Source organism: Cryptomeria japonica, chromosome 5 (genome assembly GCF_030272615.1).
Source record: "Cryptomeria japonica chromosome 5, Sugi_1.0, whole genome shotgun sequence".
Taxonomy (NCBI): Eukaryota; Viridiplantae; Streptophyta; class Pinopsida; order Cupressales; family Cupressaceae; genus Cryptomeria; species Cryptomeria japonica.
Genome location: NC_081409.1, coordinates 484,059,478 through 484,082,611, shown reverse-complemented (window position 1 = coordinate 484,082,611; position 23,134 = coordinate 484,059,478). Strand labels below are relative to the sequence as shown.

Genomic DNA, 23,134 nt, shown 5'->3' with positions numbered 1-23,134 from the left:
GGATGAGTTTTATGTGGTGAGCATAGGAGACACCAATGTTGTTTTGGGTGCCCAATGGCTTCGCTCATTGGTTGAGATTACTCAGAATTTGGAGACCATGTTGATGGTAAGAAGTTGGTGTTGCAGGTCATGTCTAATGGTACTCATGTTGTTACAACCAAAAGAATGGAGAGATTATTTTGTCATGACCAAGTAGAGTGGGTAGCCTAATGTTTGAGTATGCCTACCCATTCTCCAAAAAGCAAGAGAGAGTATCATACAAATGTTAAGACTTTTTTGGATAAGAACAAAAAAGTTTTCAATGGAATACCTCCAAGAAGACCACTAGATAGAGAGGTAGAGCACATGATTTAGATGGAACAAAGTCTATCATTACCATCCCTTATTGCCATCAAAAAAATATAAGGAAGAGATAGAAAAAGCTATTAAGGAGCTCCTTGAGTGTAATGTCCCCTTCTCCGCAGTGATTAATTCAGTTGGCCGTTAGCCTATTTCAGAGGCCCGTAGGCTAGTCGGGGGCAAAAACTAGGGTTTTCTATTTTCTAGGAGGATTCTTTGGTGTTTTCAGGGGATGTATGTGCGAGTTTGACAGTTTGGATTTTGGATTCCTCCTAGGTTTTCAAAGAGCTTCGGGATGGTTCGACATGCATCTGCATCGGGTGACTTTTTCCGGACTTACTATTTTTAGTAAGTGCGACGGCTGCTCAGAATGTGGTTAAAATCACTTTGGAAACACTTACTATTTTTAGTAAGTACTATTTTTAGCAGTTCTATTTTTAGCAGGATGTCAGCAAGCCTGTTCAAATGGCTATTTCCGGCAGGTAAGTTTGAGCAGTTGGTCTAATCACTTTGGGAACACTTACTATTTTTAGCAATATGCTATTTTTAGTAAGTACTATTTTTAGCAGTTCTATTTTTAGCAGGATGTCAACAGGCTTTTTCAGATGGCTATTTCCAACAGGTCAGTTTGAGTAGTTGGTCTTCCAACATTTTTGGTGCGAGCGGCTCGGGTCTGCTACTGGGCCAACTCTGTCTCCAACGACGGGATGCGAGCGGCCAGCTCCGCAGCTCTATCAGCCTAGATCTGAGCCTCTCGGAGTCAATAATAGCCATCCCGCACAGCCTGCTCAATCTGTCTCACCAAAGTCTACACTCAACTCTCTCTGGCCACCTCCTGACACTGCCACTCTGCTCTCATCTCAAGTAGGTCTATGGTCGGCCATCCTCGTGCCTTAAAGCACCTCTGGAATGCCTCTCCTACCCCCATAGTAGCAAACTCAAGTAGGCTCTCCAAGGCTGGCTAAACAATGAATTCCTCAGCTGTGGAGGCTACCAACCGCTGAACTGCCCCCTCCATCTCAGCAAAAAATTGTGCTACAGCAGTAGGCTGGGTCCTCCCTACACCTCCGGCCTAAAGGCCCATCTGTGAAGGTATCTCCTCCTTGCCGCTAGTGGGCAAAACCAGCTCCGCAGGATGCTCCACCAACTCGACTACCTCTACCTGCATAGGATGCTCACCCAAATCAACTACCTCAGCCTGTGTAGGATGGCGAGGTGTAGCAGGTGGTGGCCCTACCGAAACTATGGGTGGGGCGGCATACCAGTCCAACCATGTGTCTGTGTCCTCCACTGCTTCCCCACTGTCCTTTGCCTGCCCCATGCCATCCGTACCTGTTTCCTGTTTCGTGACAGGTGAGCGCACTCACAAGGAGTGGTGGTCACTACAGGTGTCTGCATTATAGGACAAGGATGCATCTGCCTGAATGCTGGAATGGCCGCCTGTTGACGTGTATTTTGTACACAATCAAACACAGAATAAAATACCCAAGGGTACCTTATCCTCTCTTGAATAAAGCCTCTGATTGCTGAAGATGTCGCAAAAAAAATGATCAATCAGGATGACTCCAAGGTTCTTTGAAGTAGGGTCTCTACGTGTGGATAAGCACCAGTGGTCGTTGTGAATGTTGGAATCACAAGGGGACTTACATTTGATGATTGAACGTCGGATCTGCTTTGAATATTGCTGGAACACAGGCTCTTACTAGCTTTGATTTGAAAAAAGGAAAAAAGATGAGGGCGAGGAAAGGATCTAATCCTAACACTAAGAATGTAGGAGCAATGAATGATCTTTGATGAAATTCTAACTAAGTCTTGTTTTGACATCACAGGAACATCTCCACAAGGTTAGTGCGATCTTCGAAGGAAAGCTTTATGATGTTCAAATCATCCCTGCAGGCATAGACACCATCAGGTTGATGCATATCAATGAAGAAGCGACAATTGAAGTTTAGCTTAAGCTGAATGATTCCAGTTGACTACACAAGGCAAGTCTGCAATCAACAAATTGCTAGTAGTATGGATATACGAATTCCACCATCAATCAAGCACATTTCTTCCACTCATCTAATCATAAAATCAAACATGAGAAGTATAAAGACCATGTAAATTGTCGAATCGACCCATAAATTTCACCATTTCTTCAGTGAAGTTACAAGTCTTTTACAACAACATCTTGGCAACAATCTTTGCCTTCTCTCTCTACTCTACTCTAATTGCTATTCTATCAACTAGCCAATCACCTTCTAACTACTCTCTATCTGTCTTCTAACTGCTTCCAACTATCTTCTAACTCCCTCCAACTATCTTCTAACTGCCTTTACAAAATGAAATGCCAGGGCTTATATAGTGCCCTCAATACAATTCGATGGCTTAGATCAATTCGAGATCAATGGCCAAGATTCAACAATGAAAACCCTAATTAGGGTTTGTTACAACCATTACATAACATTTAATGCTTGACCAATGATAAAATTGTATTGCTTGGACACATGTCCTCTCTAGAAAATTCCACCAATGGATAGCCGGGGTAGGTACATCAGAGTTTGTGCCACCTTCCATGAGTTAGGTACATTGAATCTGGAAATGTTGAGGTGGACCACACTGACTGGAGAAGTGATGACTAGGATGCCACCTCGTCTGACACTTGTAACTTGGTAGATATTCAACTTGATGTTGTTGAGAAGCTAGCTTTAATTAATTCATCTGGAACTATCTGCTTCTTCAACGAACCCTTGTTCTAACTTCTTGTGTTCTTGATGTGCAGGATGATTGATGTACCTCCCCTTGGAATACTGGATTGGAGAAGTCGCCCTTGATGACGTTAGTCCGAAGAAAGCCATCCTTGTCGATGCTGGATCGAAGAAGGTTGTCCTTGTCCTTGCTTGATCGTCCTTGGAGGAGACCGTCCTTGATCTGGCTTGATTTTCCTTGAGGAGAGTCTTCCGACTTGTAGATCTTTCGAGCTTGGGAGTCGCCATCTTGATACCTACACAACATTTCACAATTAATAATATATCTTGAAATCTAAAAATTAAACTTTAAAAGGAAGATTCAAGATTTTAATTACGAAACTTCATGATAAATCTTGAGTTATCATTTCCTAATAACTACGCTATTTAGATTTTCCAAAACAAATGTCTAAAAAAAATCAAACCTTGAACAAGGGTGTCAAGATGATTTCGCCATACCTCCTCGAGTTTTAAACTCTAAGAAATGATGTAAAAAAAAAAAAGATTTCGCCAGGCAAAGTGTAGATCAAAGCCTTCTCTTGAACAAATTGCGCCTCCTTTAGCTTGGAAAAAAAAACTCCACCTTCCACTAGCTTCTTCAAGATTTGGAAATTCTCCTTCAAATGTCTTCAAAAATCTGGAAATTATCCTCCAATCTAGTAAGAAATTCGCCTCTCCAATAGCCTTCAATATGAATTTTGCCCTCCTTAGTCTCCACACTTAGTAGAAATTCGCTCCACTCCAGCTAGATTTCGCACCTTCAATTAGCTCTCCAATTTCGCACTTGAAAGGATGATTGAATGATTTAAATTGTGAAAAAACACCCCCAATATATAGAGCTTTCACCTTCTACTTACCCATGAGGCCGACCTAGCAAATAAAAGGTGAAATACTAAATAAAACCTCAAAAGGAGTAAGCCGACTTGCCAAATAAAGGCAAAATAATGCCTTGTGCACTCAACTTTTAATTTTTTATTTCACAAAAATTAATTTTAAATGCCTTTATAATAGAAATTCGATTTTTTGAGGCCCAAAATTAATTTATTAAATGCCAATTTAATTAATTTTTTCAAATATTTCGAAGTTGATGATTTTGGCATTTCATGCGATTTGGAGGATATTAACGCCCAAGTAGAAAATAGTGAATGCCAATAACTTCGCTCTGGTCTCTTGGAGAGGGACAGGAGCGCCTTTTCACTTTTGTCCTCAATCCTTCATTTTTTAATTGCCAATTCACGTTGTGGGGCTAGCAATGATCCCTTTCGTCCCTTCAGTGCATGTTCAACTCGTTTTTTGCAAGACAAAATTGATGTTCTAGAGATTTTCGCCCTGGTCCTTCAGTGAGGGACAGGAGCGCCTTTTGCATTTGGCCTAGGATCATCAAGTTTTTGGAGTCAAACCTTTGTTCATCATGATTTAGAAGACCTTTCCAATCTTGCTCAACTTTTCCTTAACATAATCTCGGAGGGAAATTGTTGATTTTATAAAAATCGCCCTGGTCCTTTAGTGAGGGACAGGAGCGCCTTTTGCATCCATTGCGCAAATTCTTGATCATATCAACCTCAAGGCATTTTAAACATCATTTCAAATTCGCGCCTTGGCTTAGATTTGTCCAAACTTGGCGAGAAGGACTGGATATTAGGTTTTTCGCCCTGGTCCCTTGGAGAGGGACAGGAGTGCTTCGCCTTGGACCCCTGGAGAGGGACAGGAGCGCTTTTCGCTCTGGACCCTCAGTGAAGGACAGGAGCGCTTTTTGACTTTTTGAACTCTCTATCAGGATAATTTTTATGGAATATAACATTTAAGCATAAGAGTGTCACTTATACTTTAAGTTATATTCCATACATAATTTCAGGATGTTTGAGAGTGGTTTCAGACCTCCAGGAGTTATATAGCAAAATCTAGTTTTTGGAGGTTTTTCAGTTTCCAAACTTAGTCAAATTTCAGGATCAGGTCATTCAGACTTAGCCAAATTTCAGGATCAAGTCATTCAGACTTAGCCAAATTTCAGGATCAGGACATCACTCAAGCTGGACTTGCTATCCTATTGATCTCCCCGACAGCACTCAAAATGCAAAGGCTAACTAACAAAACCCTAAAAGACCAAAAAAACAAACCCTAAAAAGCAAAAAACAGGGGTCCCCATTTGCAATGGGGCGATGTGTGAAAACGTCACAACACCGCCCCAAGAAGGACTCTCGTCGTCACCCCAGATGAGGAAAGTGGTGTCAATTCCCCGTCCATGTGCAGGAATGCTGGTGTGAATAACAACTGCCCTGCCCGAACCCCCTCTCCTGGAGGTCGTGCCACAGCCCCTGCTGGCAGCCCGCGGGTTCCACATGGTACCTGGCCAAAAGACACTGCACAACCGCCCTCTTCCTACCAGGGGTCCCTGTCTCCAACTCTACTTCGGCCAGCTTCGAGAGTCGGAAAGTAGTGTCCCCTCAGGAAAACCTTGATGTCTCCTCGAACTCCACACTCTCGTCTGCACTACTCTCTGCATGGCCTGAATCAGTGTCACTAGCCAACACCACCACCGGGACCTGCCTTCTTCTCTTCCTGCTAGTCTGACTCTCTCCACCAGCCATGAGTGCATCCAACTCTGTCCAATAGAAAATAGTTGGCTGTAAGGAATCAATGCAATCTCGTGGTCGCCACCCTCTCAGATTGGCTGGTACCTGTACTCGTACAGAGTCCAAAAACAACCCGATGGCATGGTACGGCATGTAAAAAACTTTGTGCTTCAGCATCAGGAAATCGTGGGCTCTATCCGATAACAAACTCGCCCAATCATATACCATACCTTTCTTCAGACCCTCCATCAGTGCAATCATAGGTACCGCTGCATCCGACGCCCTACTTGTGCCAGTTAATCGACTCTACATCAAATCGAGCAAGCACTGCCAGATGCCAGGTTTCAGGAATGTTTTCTTTAACCCTCTACCCTGTCGTGCTAGAATCCTTGCCCAGTCGGTTGTCGCCAAGTCATCCCGGCACATTTCTTTTAACAGTTGCGTTTTCCGTTCTTGGGACATCTTCGTTGCATTTTTGTCAATCTTTCTCCCTTTATCCGGGATGCCAAAAACCCTCTCGAAATCATCCAGATTGAAAGAAACTATGATATCTGTATGCTGAAACTTAAATGACAACGTACGCAACTCTGGATCATAGGTTTTGATCATAATGCGCAAGCATGGTTCAAATTCCTTAATAGAAAAGATGGGCATTTGTACTGCATCATGGACGTGTGCTTTGGCAAGGGCTACTTTGACCTCAATGTCAACTGGGGTTAGGGCCGTTTCCCACCATTGTCTGCACGTACTGCCAATTAGTCCCTCAAACGTCACAGTGTCTGGCGTGACTTTGTGCGTGCGTGCATCTTGCACCACGGCCTTCACCCGGCTCACATTTTGTTGGTCACCCATTGAATCCTTTCCGTGTTGTCCTCTCTAGGATTCATGTAGCATCCTTCGCCAATCTAATTTCTTCAACCTTCTAGTTGCCTGCTCCATCGACTGAATTGTGTTTCCTAGGGTTCAAATGCTAACCGTTCCCAGTGTCCTAACTGTCTTTTTCGCCAATTCCAGTATGGTTGTATGGTTGCCTTAGTGTGTACGGCGTGGCAAATTTTGCTCTTGTACAGTTGCAGGATGTTTCGACTTCTTTCCCTGATTATGCTCACGTACTATGGTCGATTCCACTCATGTATAGTGCTGGATGAAATGGTGTACGGAATAGGCACCTGGTAATCAAAACATCTGTCAATTCAAAACCGTATGGACCTTTCTCTTTCCCTGCGGATCAACTAATTTGCCATTGTATGGCCCTTTTGCCTTCTTTTGACACCAATGACCGTACGGAATTGTACAGCTTTTTTCTCTTTCCTAGCGCTTGTGTCCGTACAGAACTGTACAAAATTGTTCTGTACTAAAATTGCCTTATTCCGTACAGTGTCCTTCTGCAACTTCGTACCGAATTGTTCGGTACTAACAAGTAATTCCGTACTAACAAGAAATTTTGTACTAAAACTAGTAATTCCGTACTAAAACTAGTAATTTCGTACTAAAACTAGTAATTTCGTTGGCCTGGCAATGCTTTCCGTCGACCTGGCAATGATTTCCATATGGAAATTTCCTTCTCACTGGCCCCAGTCCATACGGAATTAAGACTGTTATTTCGCCATTTCCAATGTATGCCGCACTTTATTTTCCTTCATGTCTCCACTGACTAAGTCCCATTTTAATATTTGCCAAAATTAAAAACATTGCTTGTAAAAAAATATCAAAAATGTTTTTTTTTTTTTTGTTTTTTTCAAAAAATTTCAATTTTTTCAATTTTCATGGTCTGGGCGTTCCCGTCATTCCTGGTACACCTTTAATTTCGATTCGTTGACTGCATCGGGTATTTCCTTGTCGTCGAGCGTCCATAGTTTAATGGCTCCGTTCGCGCCAACTTCGCGAACCTTAAATGGACCCAGCCACTTTACCTTGAACTTGCCAGGCTTTATTTCATTGCGTCCGTTAAACTTCAGCACGAGTTGTCCGAGAGTAAACTGCATTCTTCGCAGGTGTTTGTCGTGCCACGTTTTCTGCCTCTGCTGTGTCGTCTCTGTCGCCCACTGAGCCATCATCCGTCGCTCATTCAATTTGTTCAAGGCGTACAACCGCTCTCGGAGACTCTCCATGTCGCCTAGTCTATTGTCAATGGCGATCCGAAGACTCGGCACCATGAATTCCACTGGCACCACCGCTTCCTGCCCGAACATTAACTGGAAGGGGATCTGTCCTGTGGTGACCTTATATGTCGTCTAGTACGCCCACAGTACTAACGGTAAGCGTTCCTCCCAATCTTCCTTCTCCACTCAGCAAGACTTGTAAATCACAGAGACAAGTATTTTGTTTGTCGCCTCGGCTTGCCCGTTCGCCCAAGGATACTAGGGGCTTGATAAGGAGTGGAATATCTTGAACTCCGTCGTGAGCAACCGGATTATGTGATTGACAAAATGTCCTCCCCGGTCATTCGTCAATTGGATTGGAATCCCATACCGTGTAATGATTTCCTCGTAGATAAACCTTGTCGTACTGACAGCCGAATTGTCTGGCAGAGCCCGTGCCTCGACCCACTTGGTCAAGTATTATGTGGCCACCACGATGTATCTGCACCGTCGGGCTTGACTTGCCTTCAAAGGTCCGATGAAATCCAACCCCCATCGTTCAAACAATTCCTGGGCATTGGACGGGTTGAGGGGCATAAAATCCTTCTTCAGCGGCCTCCCCGCCCGTTGGCATGTGTCACAACTCCTCACCCACTCCCGAGCGTCATTGTGCAGTGTCAGCCACCATAGCCCTGCCAATAGAACTTTCCTAGCCATGGTGTTGGGCCCCATGTGCCCTCCTACCGGGCCTTCATGTGCTTCTCGTAAAACACCTTGAATTTCTTCCTCCAAGACACATCGTCGTAGGACCTGGTCAGGTCCCATTTTATACAAAAGGCCATTAATGAGTTGAAATGTCTTACTCCTTAGTACGAGCTTCCTTCGCTCCCCTGGTGGCATCTCTCTAGGGAATTGTGATGTCGACAGATATTCCCCGATGCTTGTGTACCAGGCAGGAAGAACGGCAATGCAGAATAAGTGGGCGTCCGAGAAGTCTTCATTTACTCCTTCCGTCGATTCCCCTGACTTGATTCTAGATAGCCGGTCGGCTATCACATGGCTTTTCCCAAGTCGTACAATAATGTTGAGTGTAAACTCCTGCAGCAGCCATCGGCTAATTCGCCCCTGAATGATTGGCTTATTCACCAGGTACATTAATGCCTGGTGGTCCACATAGAATGTGAACGGCGTGGCCAGTAAGTAATGTCTAAACTTCTGGATGGAGTACACCATCCCCAGGGCTTCCCTCTTTGTCGTACTATAGTTTTTTTCCGCCTTTGACAGGAGTTTGCTCGCGAAGTATATCGAGTGATCTAGCCCGTGATCGCCAACTTGCGCCAGTGTGGCCCTATGGCAAAATTTGATGCGTCGACGTGTACATGGAACTCTTTGTCCCAATTCGGATATGTCAGGATTGGCGCACCTACCAACCGTGACTTCAATTCTTGGAAGGCTTCTTTCTGAGCCGTCCCCCATGCATACCGTTCACCTCTCCTCGTCAGCATGTCCAGAGCGCAGGATACTTGAGCAAAATTTTTGATAAACTGCCTGTAATACCCTATGTGTCCTAGGAAGGATTTGACTCCCATGACATCTGTCGGTGCCTCCATTTCCACTATCACCCGAACCTTGTCCGGGTCAGTCTTGAGTCCAGCCTTACACACTATGTGTCCTAACAGCTTCCCTTGAGGCACCATGAATCTGCATTTTTTGGGATTGAGTTCTAAGCGGGCTCACCTGCCTCTCTCCATGCATTCGCCAAGTGCGGCCAAATGTGCATCCTGGTTACTGTAGATGGACCAGCCGTCAAGGAACGCCTTGAAGTTCCCTACTGACATCTTGTCAAATATGTGAAGGATTATCCGCTGGAATGTCGTTGGCGCGTTGCATAACCCGAACGGCATTCGGTTATACGTGTACACGCCATCTTCCACTACGAAGGTCATTTTTAATTTATCCTCTTCGACAATGGATATCTAGTTATACCCAGAAAATCCATCCATAAATGAACAAATTTCATGACTGGCCACTTCCTCCAAGATGCTATCCGTAAATGGTATTGGAAACAGGTCCTTTATGGTGACCGCGTTAAGCCATCTGAAATCCACGCAGATTTGGATCTAGTTTGCCTCCTTTTTAAGGGATATCACTATGGGCGACACCCACTCGCTGGTCTACACTTTAAAAATAATCCCGGCTTTGAGCATACGCTCAATTTCATCATTCACTCTCGCAGCATAGTTTTTATTCATTTGGTACGGCCCCAGGTACGGCCCCAGGTACGAGTGGAATTTGGTGTACGCACAGTTTTGGCAGCACCCCTTTGAGGTCCTTGTACGTTCAAGCGAATACATCCTTGTATTCCATGAATATTTTAAACGCAGCGGCTTTCAGGACTGGATTCCAGTCGTCACCAACTAGGATGTTCCTTGACTCTGCTTCCGTGCCGAGGTTTGTAGGTTTTACGGACTCTTCATACTGGATTGGTTTCATCATGTCAAACCTATGTGTTGGTGCCTCGTTGACTGGAGCATCGCCTTCCGTGTATTCCCAATACGCTGGCGAAAATTAATTTTCGTCTGGCTCCTCGTCAACCTGCAACATGTTGCACCCATACAGCAGCTCGTAGTCTTCCATTTGCCATTGGAAGAGCCCATTAAGGGAATCGGTCTCATCTTCCGAACATCCTTGGATTCCCAGGACGCCTTCCTCATCCGGTTCCCTTCTATACTTTCCTTCGTCAACTCCGCCCTCGCCGACTGATTCCGATTCTAACGCGAGTTCTTCACTCACGAGTTGTGTTTTCAAGTCGCTAATGAATTTTCGCCTGGCTTTCTCCATGGACAGCGTGTTACGCTTCTAGTTGTGATTCGCTCTGGCCACCACCAACCATCCTCTGCCAAGAATGGCGTCGTATCCTTTCTTCGCGAGCTGAATCACCACGAAGTCGAGGACAAATGGTTGTGTCCCAATGGTCACTTGTTGCGCCATGAGCGTTCCAAGAGGTTTGATACCATGTTGATCCGCTCCCAGTAAGTTGAAGGTTGACGGCCACAGTGTCGGCTTGCCAAGCTTCTTCCAGGTTTCTTTCGGAGGCACATTCACTCCCGACCCGCCGTCGACAATGGTGTCAGTCAAAATGGTGCCAAGTATTCCCATTTCTACCACCGCTGGGTGCCGACCACTGTATAGTGTCAGGACCAATGGGTTTGTTGGTGTTTCGCCAGGAACATCCGTATTCCGAGTCACCTGACTCTGTGGAGTTACTTGCACCGTACGTAATTGCGGCATCGTTTCCAGGAGGTCCTTCATCTTCACAGGTACTTCAATGTGCAACATTTGATTCAGGATATTTTCCTCAACCTCAGAGCGGGAAGTACTTGTCGCTTCCTGAGTGTTCCCTTGTGCCAACATTTCCTTCGCCACTTCAGCCTTCGCCTCCAGCGCCCGCTGCTTCTCCGTGCAAGGGTCCGGGTATGTGGCCTTCTTTGCCTGTGACAGTGTGATTGCCAATACCCATTCCTCCGTCCTGTCAATGTTGAGCAGGTTCACTCCAGACTTTGGGCAAGTTCCATCATCGTGGTCTCCAAGCCCACACCATTTGCATAGTTTTTGTGGAGTTTCTTCTGAGGTGCATTCCCTGGCAAAGTGGCCCCATTGATTGCAGGCTCGGCACTGGATCATTGGTCGTCCCTTCGCATCATATTGGATCCGGCTCCTATTATTATTGTTATTATTGGTCTTCCCTCCTTGCCGGTTGTTCCGGTATCCACCAGATGATGCATTATTGTTGGCGGTTTGCGAAGTTCCGACGGCCGGCTGCTCTTGCGTGAAGAGAATTTGTTGGCTCCTGGTTTTCATATTGTAGGGACATTCCTTTGTCAAATGTCCGACAATCTGACAAGTGTCGTAGAAAGCCTTCTTGGGGCAGTACCCCTTGGTGTGTCCGTCACTCCTACATTCCGTACACCACACGTCGTTTTCTTCAGTCTTACTTGTACTCCCCTTCATGGCTTTGAATTCCTTCAACATTCGCTCCATATCCTTTTGGAGCGCATGCACCTTTTTACTCGATTCGCCACCGTTGTTGCTTTCCCCTGCAGAGTCTTCGTCATTGTCGGATGAGGATTTATTACTTTTCTTCTTTCTTGTTTTGTGTTCGCTCTCCAAGTCCATCGCCCTATTATAGGCATTGTCATATGACGTCGGGCGTACAATTTTCATCTTCTTCCGTAGGGAGGATTTCAACCCTTCAACGAACCATCGTTTCTTCAATCCATCTGTCGGTTGGCTTTCCATTTTACCCAGCAATTCTTTCAGCCTCCGGCTATATGCCCATACTGTCTCCTTGGTACCTTGTTTGGTACTGTATATCTCGGCTACGATTTCATTGTCATCACGGAGCAACCGAAACTCCTTGAATTCCTTCTATAGATTGGCCCATGTGGCCACTTTTTGCTTGTCAACATCGGAGTACCAATCTATGGCAACTCTGCGTAACGTGGCTAGGAACTGTTGTACCCAGTCATCCTGGTCTGTCACTCCGTTGGCGGACCAAATAGTTTCACATGTACGGCAGTGTCGTACAGGGTCTTCCTTGTCGTCCCCTGTGAACTTTGGCAATTTTTGTTTACTTGCCATCCCTCCTTTGGGTTTTGCTACTCCTACGCCTCCTGCGCCTGCGCCTACCGAACCTGTGCCTAGTGAGCCTCCGCCTCCCGAGCCTACCCCTCCGGACGTTGGTGCTACAGAAACTGGCACATTAGTGCCCGTCGGGTTACTTTGACTGGCAGGGTTTGATGACCCCGAACCGAACAAGTTACTTCTCGTACCGTGCCCTTGTGTATCCTGGACACCTTCGGCTACAACGGTACCCTCAGTCTCCCTATTTTCGGTCTCAGTTCTCGCCTCCTCTGAACGGTGTGTAGTCCACCGTACTTCCGTCGCTGATCTCTTCCAATGTGAGGGACAAATCCCCCAATTGTTTCCTCGTGGTTTCGATTAGCACGGATTCTTGGTCCTTGCCAGAACCATGGCTGCCACTTTCACCACTTCCTTCCTCGGCGACCTTTCTGAATCTTCTCCTTCGTTCGGCTTGTTGCTCAAGAATTAGTGCTCGTTGGGCGGCTTTCGCGTCCCCTACGTATTCTTTTTTGTATTTGTCTTTATTTAACAGATTGGGAATTAATTCTACTCTTTCTTCATGGGTTAAAACAAGACATCAAATTAAAAAAACAGAACACTTTGATTACTTCATCCCTCGTACATAATGTATGTCATGGAAATACTCATTACAATGGGGGTGTTCTTATTTTTTCTCTCTGACCATCAGAGTTCATGTATTGCGCTCATCTTCTTGGCGCTCCCTAAATTCCCGTAGAATTTGCTGTCGTTGGTTCTCTCGGTAGATGTCTTCCCTTCGGTTCTGGAGAGCCAAAAATCCTTGTGCCAAAAGGTTAGGCAGTTCGCTAATCAACCGATTCACAGCGGGGCTTACTCTGAGCGAACTCCACACAGCATCTTCTGGGACATCTTAGGCAGTGGCTTCCCTCCGTACGTGTGTTTTGATTGCCGCCTGTAGGATGTAGGAGAACTCCTTCGTGAGTGTCTTTTCCCCCTCGAACAATTCTTCGGGTTCTCTGTCAGGGTCACTCGTTCCTTCTAGTAATGGTTGTCCCATTATCCGTGTGCCATGTAGTACGTCCTTTTCTCCGTTGCTCCCAGGTTTTTACTTAGGCAACGACGCCAGATGTTTTCCCCGTAGGGTGTCAGGTTAAGGCATTGCATAAATGACAGAAGTACACAGAATATATGGAACTGTTGTGACGTTTTCACACATCGCCCCATTGAAAATAGGGACCCTTGCTTTTTGCTTTTTAGGGTTTGTTTTTAGGTCTTTTAGGGTTTTGTCCGTTAGCCTTTGCATTTTGAGTGTCGCCAAGGGGATCACATGGATAGCAGGTCCTGCTTGAGTGATGTCCTGATCCTGAAATTTTGGCTAAGTCTGAAAGTCCTGATCCTGAAATTTGACTAAGTCTGGAAACTGAAAAACCTCAAAAAACTAGATTTTGCAATATAACTCCTGGAGGTCTGAAACCACTCTCAAACATCCTGAAAGTATATATGGAATATAACTTAAAGTATAAGTGACATTTTCTTATACTTAAATGTTATATTCCATAAAAATTATCCTAATAGAGAGTTCAAAAAGTCAAATTTTGCTCCTGTCCTTCACTGAGGATCCAGAGCGAAAAGCGCTCCTGTCCCTCACCAAGGGTCCAGGGCGAAAAAGCTTATTGGAGTCATTCCTGACCTTGTTTGGCTAAATTGAGATATCAAAGGCATGGTGGAGGACGAAATGAACGTGATAGAGCATCCAGACTTGATCAAAGACGATGAAATGACGGAGTTTTTGTCTAGAAAGGTAAAAGCGCTCCTGTCCCTCACTGAAGGACCAGAGCGATTTTCTTTATATACACATTTTTAGACCTTTCTCGGGCTTGAACTCTTATTCATGGTGTGTAATGAGATGATATCTTCCCTAGCAAAGGAATTTCAAGGTGAAAGGTGAGACAATTTGGCTTAGAAGGCAAAAAGTGCTCCTGTTCCTCACTGAAGGACTGGAGCTTGAATTTCAAATTTGCACTATTTTTGCAAGATCAAGACAATTTTATGATTTGATGAGGTCAAGGGAAGCATGTTTTGTCCATTGAATATAATTTAAGTGGTCCACAAACGAGTAAATCAACCCAAATGACAAAAAGTGCTCCTGTCCCTCACTGAAGGACCATGGCGCTTTTTCAAGTTTCTCCTCTTTGTTTGATATTTTATGGCAAAACTTGACTTGGATGGGAAGGACGAATGATGTTTTATGCCTTAAGTTCGATTGAAGGTTTAAAAGACAAAGAAATACACCAAGATGTAAAAAAGTGCTCCTGTCCCTCTCCAAGGGACCAGAGCGATTTTCCAAAAAAGTGTAAATTTCTTGCAAGGCCAAGGCAAGTTTGTGATTGAAATGAATGGAGGAGGACATGATTGGCCCGTTGAAGATAATTTGGAAAGCTAGCAAAGGACGGATAAGCCTGAAATTGAAAATGTGTTCCGTCCCTCACCAAGGGACCAGGGCGAAAAACATATTATCTTGCCTTTCTCGCCAATTTTGCACAAACCTAGGCCAAGGCGCAAGTTTGAAATGATGTTTAAGATGCTTCGAGGTGGAATTGAGATGCAAGAGTTGCAAATTTTGACGACAATTTGCAAAAGTGCTCCTGTCCCTCTCCAAGGGACCAGGGCGCAATTTCTAAATATGACCATTTACCTTACGTTTTGAAATGATTTTTTCTGTTTCCAAGGCTCAAGAGGGAGTAAAATGTGATATTCTACGCCTGGAGGATAATTTGAAGTTGATATGATCAAGAATTCATGCAATGGACTCAAAAGTGCTCCTGTCCCTCACTGAAGGACCAAGGCGATTTTTATGAAATCAACAAATTCCCTCCGAGATTATGCTAAGGCAAAGTTGTGCGAGATGGTAAGGATCTTCTAAAGCATGGTGAACAAAGATTTGACTTCAAAATTTGAGAATCCTAGCCTAAAAATGAAAAAGTGCTCTTGTCCTTCACTGGAGGACCAGGGCGAAAATCCTTGGAACACTTATTTTGCCTTGCAAAAACGAGTTAAGCATGCATGGAACAAGTGAAAGAGGTCATTCCTTACTCCACAACGAGAATCAACAAATGAAAGATGAAGGATTGAGGACAAAAGTGAAAAAGTGCTCCTGTCCCTCACCCAAGGTCCAGGGCGAAAATGTCCTAAAGTCACGTTCCTTCTAAAGATCAAGTGAATTAAACTCAAGGTTCCAATTGAAAATGTCATTTTAAAATGCCTAGATGAAGTTTAAACGTAAAAATGAGGAATGCAAGACATAGATTGAGAAAAGTGCTCCTGTCCCTCTCCAAGGGACCAGAGCGAAGTCATTGGCATTCATTATTTTTTTTGCCATATCCCAACGTTGATATCCTCTAAAATCACATTAAATGTCAAAATTGCCAACTTTGGAATATTTGAAAAATTTAATAAAATTGGCATTTAATAAATTAATTTTGGGCCTCAAAAAAAATCGAATTTCTATTATAAAGGCATTTGAAATTAATTTTTGTGAAATTAAAATTTACAAGTTGAGCGCACAAGGCATTATTTTGTCTTTATTTATCAAGTCGGCCTCTCCTTTTTGCAATTTTATTTATTATTTCACCTTTTATTTGCTAGGTCGGCCTCATGGGTAAGTGGAAGGTGAGCGCTCTATATATTGGAGGTGTTTTTCACAGTTCAAGTCATTCACTCATTGCTTCAAGTGCGAATTTGGAGGGCAAATTGGAGAGGCGATTTTCTTGCTAGTTTGGAGGATAATTTCCAGATTTTTTGAAGACATTTGAAGGCGAATTTCCAGATCTTGAGGAGGCAAGTGGAATTTGTTCTTTTCCAAGCTAGAGGAGGCGTAATTCATCCAAGGGAGGACTATAATCTAAGCTTGTCCATCAAAATCCGGTTTTCTTCCTTCGTTTTTTCAAGGTTTTGTACTTAAATACTCAAAGGAGGAGGTATGAAGAATCTTTTTTGAAGATCTCATTCAAGACTTATTGTGATCCCATTGCAATTTTGTAAAGTCTAAGTCTTGAAGATCCAAATTTCATTCATTATTAATTTGAAAATGTGTAATTCTTGATTTATCATGACTTTTTTCAAATTAATATCTTAAGTTTTACCTTTGAAAGGTCTTAAATTTCATGCTTTAAGGTTTGATGCTCAAAAAACTAACTTTAATATTTTGTGTAGGCATCAAATGGAGATCCCGGAGTTGGTTTATCAAGCTAGATCAAGGACGGTCTCCTCCAAGGACGATCAAGCAAGGATAAGGGCGACCTCCTCGAGTCTAGCATCGACAAGGATGGCTTTCTTCGATCAAACATCAACAAGGGCGACCTCTTCCAATCCAGCATTCCAAGGCGAGGTACATCAATCATCCTGCACATCAGGGACACAAGAAGTCAAAGCAAAGGGTTCGTTGAAGAAGCAGATAATTCCAGAAGAGTTAATTAAAGCTAACTTCTCAACATTACCAAATTGAGTATCAACCAAGTGTCTGACGAGTTGGCATCCTAGTCATCACTCCTCCAGTCAGTGTGGTCCACCTCAGCATGTCTAGATTCAATGTACCTAACTCATGGAAGGTGGCACAAACTTCGATGTACCTACCCCAGCTATCTATTGGTCGAATTCCAGAGAAGACATGTGTCCTTAAAATGTAATTTTTTTTCATTGGTCAAGCATTAAATGTTATGTAATGGTTGTAACAAACCCTAATTAGGGTTTTCATTGTTGAATCTTGGCCATTGATCTCAAATTGATCTTAGCCATCGAATTGTATTGTGGGCACTATATAAGCACCGGCTCTTCATTTGTAAAGGATAATAGTTAGAGAGTTAGAATAGAAGAGAGAAGTTAGTGAATAGAGAATAGTTAGAAGGTGATTAGCTAGTTGATAGAATAGCAATTAGAGTAGAGTAGGAGGACAAGGCAAGAAATTGTTGCCATTGATTGTAAACAAACTCCATTTTCATTGAAGTAATGGTGAAGTGTGTCGTTTCTTGCAATATGCATGGTTTCTTGTTGAATCTTCAATCCTAGATGATAGATGATTAGATGAATGGAAGAAATGTGCTTGATTGATGGTGGAATTCGTATATCCATACTACTAGCAGTTTGTTGATTGCAGACTTGCCTTTTGTAGTCAACTGGAATCATTTAGCTTAAGCTTAGCTTCAATTGTCGCTTCTTCATTGATATGCATCAACCTAATGGTGTCTATGCCTGCAGTGATGATTTGAACATCATAAAGCTTTCCTTCGAAGATCGCACTAACCTTGTGGAGATGGTCCTGTGATGTCAAAACAAGACTTAGTTAGAATTTCATCAAAGATCATTCATTGCTCTTACATTCTTAGTGTTAGGATTAGATCCTTTCCTCGCCCTCATCTTTTCTTTTTTTTTCAAGTCAAAGCTAGTAAAATCCTGTGTTCCAGCAATATTCGAAGCAGATCAGACGTTCAATCATCAAATGTAAGTCCCCTTGTGATTCCAGCAAATCACATCATACCACAGAGAGCTTATCCACACGTAAAGATCCTACAACGAAGAACCTTGAAGTCACCCTGATTGATCCTTTTCGCGATATCTTCAGCATTCAGAGGCTTTACTCAAGAGAGGATAAGGTACCCTTTAGGTATTTTATTCTGTGTTTGATAGTGTACAAAATACACGTCAACAAGAACTCACAAGTGTTCTATTGATTCATAATAAGCCAGTACATACAATGATAGCAATATGTTCGACTACAATAGCATGTCCAAAGACTGGAAATAGATACAATATAAAGGAGTCTGGTCAGTTACCCGGTACCAACTGCCGACAACCGACGGGTTAACTGTCGATGCTAACACAATTTACCTTAATGCTTAATTACCCGACAACACAAACCCCTGAAGATTGCACCTATTTTGTTAAGTTGATTAAATTGGCGAGCCAAAGTGTGGTTCATTTTACCTTATTCAACACCATTTCTTGAATTTCCTAGGTTAGAAGAGAATTTCTCAACCCTTAGCCCCCTTTTTCAGTTTCTTTTTGAAATCCAAGATTGAAAATCCCAAAAAGATGAAATCTATTGTCAAATCTGTTTAAACCCTCATTTGTGAATTGCATAGGTTAAGCGTAAGTCCCCTTGCAATTTCAGCAAACATCACCAAGGAAGCTATATCCAACATAAAACCACTTGTTCGCACATATAAACCTTGGAATCGTCGTATGATCTTCATGCAATCTTAGCATACCTAGTGATTTTGATCAAGAGAGGATAGAGTGTCCTTGGACATTTTATTTTGTGTTCAAAGAGTGATAAAACGCACACCAACGGGTCTATATCAGTCCAGCAAAACTTTGAGCAGCTCAAGAAAGTCATGATCTCTTGTACTTTGTTGGTCATATTGAACTTCACAAATGTAATGTCCCCATTCCAGACCTGAAGACAACTAGATTCGATAAGCAATTAAATAAGTTTTAGTTAAAGATTTAAACTAATCACTATGAGAACTAGTAAACATTACATTGATCTAACAATTATCAAAGATCACAATGACATGAATACCAACCATACATCCTAATCAAGAATCGTCATACAAGACAGAATAATGGCTGCAAGATGTTATGAGAAGAGCAACTATAAACATGAAGTCAATCATCACTATCATCATAGAAAAGGTCGACCATCAAGATTAAGAATCAACATGGAAAAATAAAAAACCTACTGATGAAGATCAATATTAATTGGAGATAGCGATTGCTATGGTTATTTCAGTTTAAGAAGAAGACAAATGAGAGATCACGACTTGTTGTAAAAGCTAAGATCTTAGTTGGTATGGAACACTAGAACATTATCTACAAAGGCAGCAATTCTACCTTCGATCATATGAAACGAGTCATCGTCCCCTAAAGAGTTAGGTACGGAACAATTCCAATAATTGGAAGAGAGCAGAAGTTAATATAATCAAGATCGCCTCATATGATAAACACCACGGCACCTTGTATCGGAGATTATAATGTTTGATACATATTAAGCCATCATGACAAGTATGGATTAAGCACCAATCAATGATAAAATAAGATAATCAAGTTTATCGATTTAAAGGAATACTCATCGAGCATCAAAGAAGATAGTCGATCACCTTTATTATGACAAGAATGATCAATATTGATAGCGAATGATGTTAGAAGGCAATTATGATTAAGAGACCATAGATTTCTGTAATGTCCCTGTTTTTAGCACTACGCTTTCCAGTGACTGTTAGCCTATCCTCGGATGCGTGTAGGCCAGTCAAATGCAAAATTAGGGTTTCCTATTTTCTAGGAGGATCCTTTGGTGTTTTCAGGGGTGTATATGTTGGAGTTTTACAGTTCTGATTCTAGATTCCTTTTGGGTTTTCAAAGAGCTTCGTGGTGGTGTGACACGCAACTGCATATGAGGACTTTTCCAGACTTACTAGTTTTAGTAAGTTGTGACGGCTTCTCCAAATGTGGTTAAAATGCATTTGGACACGCTATTTTTAGCAGTATGCTATTTTTAGAAGTGTTATTTTTAGCTAGTGAGGGCGAGGACAATCTATTTTCTGGGTTTTTTGAGAGCTTCACAGCAGTGTGACATGCATCTCCATCTGTTCACTTTTGGCAAACTTACTATTTTTAGTAAGTGACATTTGTTTCCCGGTTTGTGCCCTGACGGAGTTTGGAGACACTATTTTAGTAAGCACTATTTTAGGGTTTCAGACTGAGCCAATGCAACACAGGCTATTTTTAGCAATCCAGCTTGACATGGTGATCCAGTGATTTAGTGCCATTTTTGGCAGGGTTTCTACAGTTTAGTGCAGTGGCTATATCCGGCAGGGCAATTCTTTCAGTTTGATCTCCCATACTCTTGGAGCTTGTTTTGGCAAGTTCAATATTTGATGGAAAATGATGTTTTAAGTTGAATTATAACTTAGGGCAAAAATGGACGATTTATTAAAGGGATTGCTTAAGTTATATTAAAAAGTCATTTTCTCATTTATGTTGGGCGAATTCATGGTTGAGCAAAAATATTTTATAAGTGAATTATTAATAAGGCAAGTTGGATGCCTTAGAAAGAAATAAGTTAATTTTATGAAGTAGTCCACTTATTTAATTTGGACACCATAATGCACTTTATTGATATTTTTTATTGTATATTTACTTCCTTGTGATGGACGATTTTGGGGAAAAAAGAAATGAAATGCAAATTACAAATTTGAGAGAATTGAATGTGCATTTGGATTTGGCATCCATTTGGGAGTGAATTTGAATTTGAATTTGGAGCTTCAAAAGCTATAAATAAGAGTGTTGGGCTCTTGTTTTGGGTATCCAATCTTGTTATGATAGCGAAGTGTTGTCGAAATGTCATCAGACTCTTACTTCGAGGGATGCATACCTCCTAGTGCCTCAATTTTGTGCTTGAAAGATAGCGCCTAGCTGAATGTATGACTAATTCTCATCCAGAGGAGCAGATTGGGCTCAACGTTGGTGAAGATTTGTGTGGTTTCAGAGTGCTCTTGTTGCTGGTCGCAGAGTGTGCTGAAGTAGATTATTGGTCGCAAGTCTCAGTGTGTCATCCTCCTCGTTCTGGGTATTTCTTCTATCTCTCTTTTTGGTTTGAGTGATTCATTTTGTGAGTTTGTAGAGTCTTAAATGGTGTTTTAAATTTTATTTTTGCAAAATCGTACCATGTGGCTGAGTGCTTTGGGATGCGTGTATAAATTATCGGGGTCAGTTTGCCATTTTTTTTGTCCTAGGATTGATTGCCTACCTCCTAGAGATCTTATGCTTTCAGTTTCATGTCATTTGGTTAAGAATTGAGCAAGTTGTGAGTATTTTAATGGGATTTGGTGTTGCTGGTCTGTGTGTTTTCAGCGTGCTGGGAGTATATCAAATTTAGAGATTGCTAATTTTGGAGTGTCTTTCTTGTGTGGAGTTGGTTTTAGAGTGTGTGGGTTCTTTGGTGTGTAGAGAAACATCTTGGTAATTGTTTGCAGCTGTTGGTTCTTCATTCTTATCTTCTATGATTCATATTGTAATGCTGGTAGTAGTACTAACAACAATTTCCTATTGATCTTTCTTAGTCCCACTGCATAAGTGGAAGAGGCTGGCCTTGCCGCCTACCTTGGAATAGTGATTTTTCCTGATTTGTAATCCATATTGTGCATTGTAAAGCTGGTTTGTAGTACTAATAGCTATCTAAGTGGATTATTGCTCTTAGTCCCACTGCATAAGTAGAAGAGGTTGGCTTTGCCATCTATTTTGAATATTGTAATACTGTCCTCCTGCTGCATAAGTGGTAGAGTTGCTTTGTAATTTCATTTCTAGTCCTCCTGCTGGATAAGCGGTTAAGTGATTGCTACTTCAATTTCTTGGCTTGTCCTTGGCTGGTTTACCGCCAAGTGATCTTTGAGTATTTTCATCATCCCGCTGAAAAGAGGAAGGGGTTGTTGACTTGCCGCCCAAGTATTGTAATATTTCCAGTTATTTGAAGTTAACAATCCCCTCAACACCGTATGCTCTCACCTTCCCATATTGGGCACTTGGTGATCAAAAAGTGGAAGGGTTACAATTTCAGCATTATTGTATTTTGATTTCCTAACCTTAACAGGTTCTTGTTGTGTTGTAACTGGAAAATTTTGAAAAAAATTGTGGGGATATTACAATCTCTATCAAGGAATGAGGGTTGAAAGCATTAGTTAGAATATCAACTAAGCATGAGAAGAAGATAACATCCATAAAGTCTATATCATTCTACATAGCAATCGATCAACAAATTACATGATAATCATCAAGCATCGATGGGTTAAGTAATATCAATCGTGAATTTTGGTGACCCAAGGAAAAACTTCATCAAGGTCATGGATTTGAGCAACTCCTAGATAATTCACTCCAACCTCATCACTCATTGATTTCACCAAGTGTAGAGTGACTTCTTCATAGGGTTGACTTGGCATTTTCTTTCCTTCTATCATCACCTAGACCTTGATTGATCTTCATTAAGCACTTCACCTTAGTTGATTGATTATTAATCCTCAATCATTCCTCGCTTCTATGCTCTGACCTAAGGATGTCCACTTGCTTGCTTCACTGCTCATCACACCTAAGACTCATACCCTACCCTGACTTGAAGGTCACACTATGAAGCATCACTTAATGATCATCTTGACCTCTATCTATCACTTAAGCATTGAGAGCTATAATGACTTCATCCTGACCCAAAGAGAGACTCGACTTCTGCCTAACCACCTGAAACCTAAAACTACCGGCAAAAAGAGAGCGATGTGTGAAAAGGTCACAACAATTACCTTTATTCCATAGATCTATTTTCTGCTGCATTTTTACATATTTATTTAAATTCAGAATCCAAATTTATCAACAGCATATCTAGAGATAATCTCCGAAACTATATATTGATATATACTCATTTAATCCATTATTTGGAATACATTACAGCCATGGATTTTTTCACAATAAACTCAAAAAAGACACCTCAATGTAAACTTCAAAAGTAAGTTCAAAGAAAAGACCTCATCAGGGTATACACCCTTTTTTCTCATATCATCATAAACACTGAGGGCAAAATCAAGGTCACCATTTTTGCTGCATGCACTGACAGCCATCGTATAAACCTCTGCAGTCCCCTTAATTCCATGCTTTTGAACCATTTTATAGACTTCTAGTGCACGATCAACCTGCATTAATATCCCATTTCTAAGGAAAAATGTGAGGCAAGAATGAAATTTTAAAGTTAAAT

At 42.2% G+C, this 23,134-nt stretch overlaps 1 protein-coding gene across 5 annotated transcripts in view; it reads right to left on the bottom strand.

Moving 5' to 3' along the window:
* LOC131030760 (pentatricopeptide repeat-containing protein MRL1, chloroplastic) overlaps positions 1–23,134 on the bottom strand; it is a 268,461-nt gene that overhangs the window by 178,593 nt on the left and 66,734 nt on the right. For 4 of the 5 annotated variants that reach the window (XM_059221492.1, XM_057961675.2, XM_057961673.2 and 1 more), the window contains one exon: positions 22,908–23,072. The exons of the other annotated variant lie outside the window; for it this stretch is intronic. In XM_059221492.1, the coding sequence (XP_059077475.1) occupies positions 22,908–23,072 (165 nt within the window). The remainder of the gene's footprint in view (positions 1–22,907; positions 23,073–23,134) is intronic. 5 annotated transcript variants of the gene reach the window in all.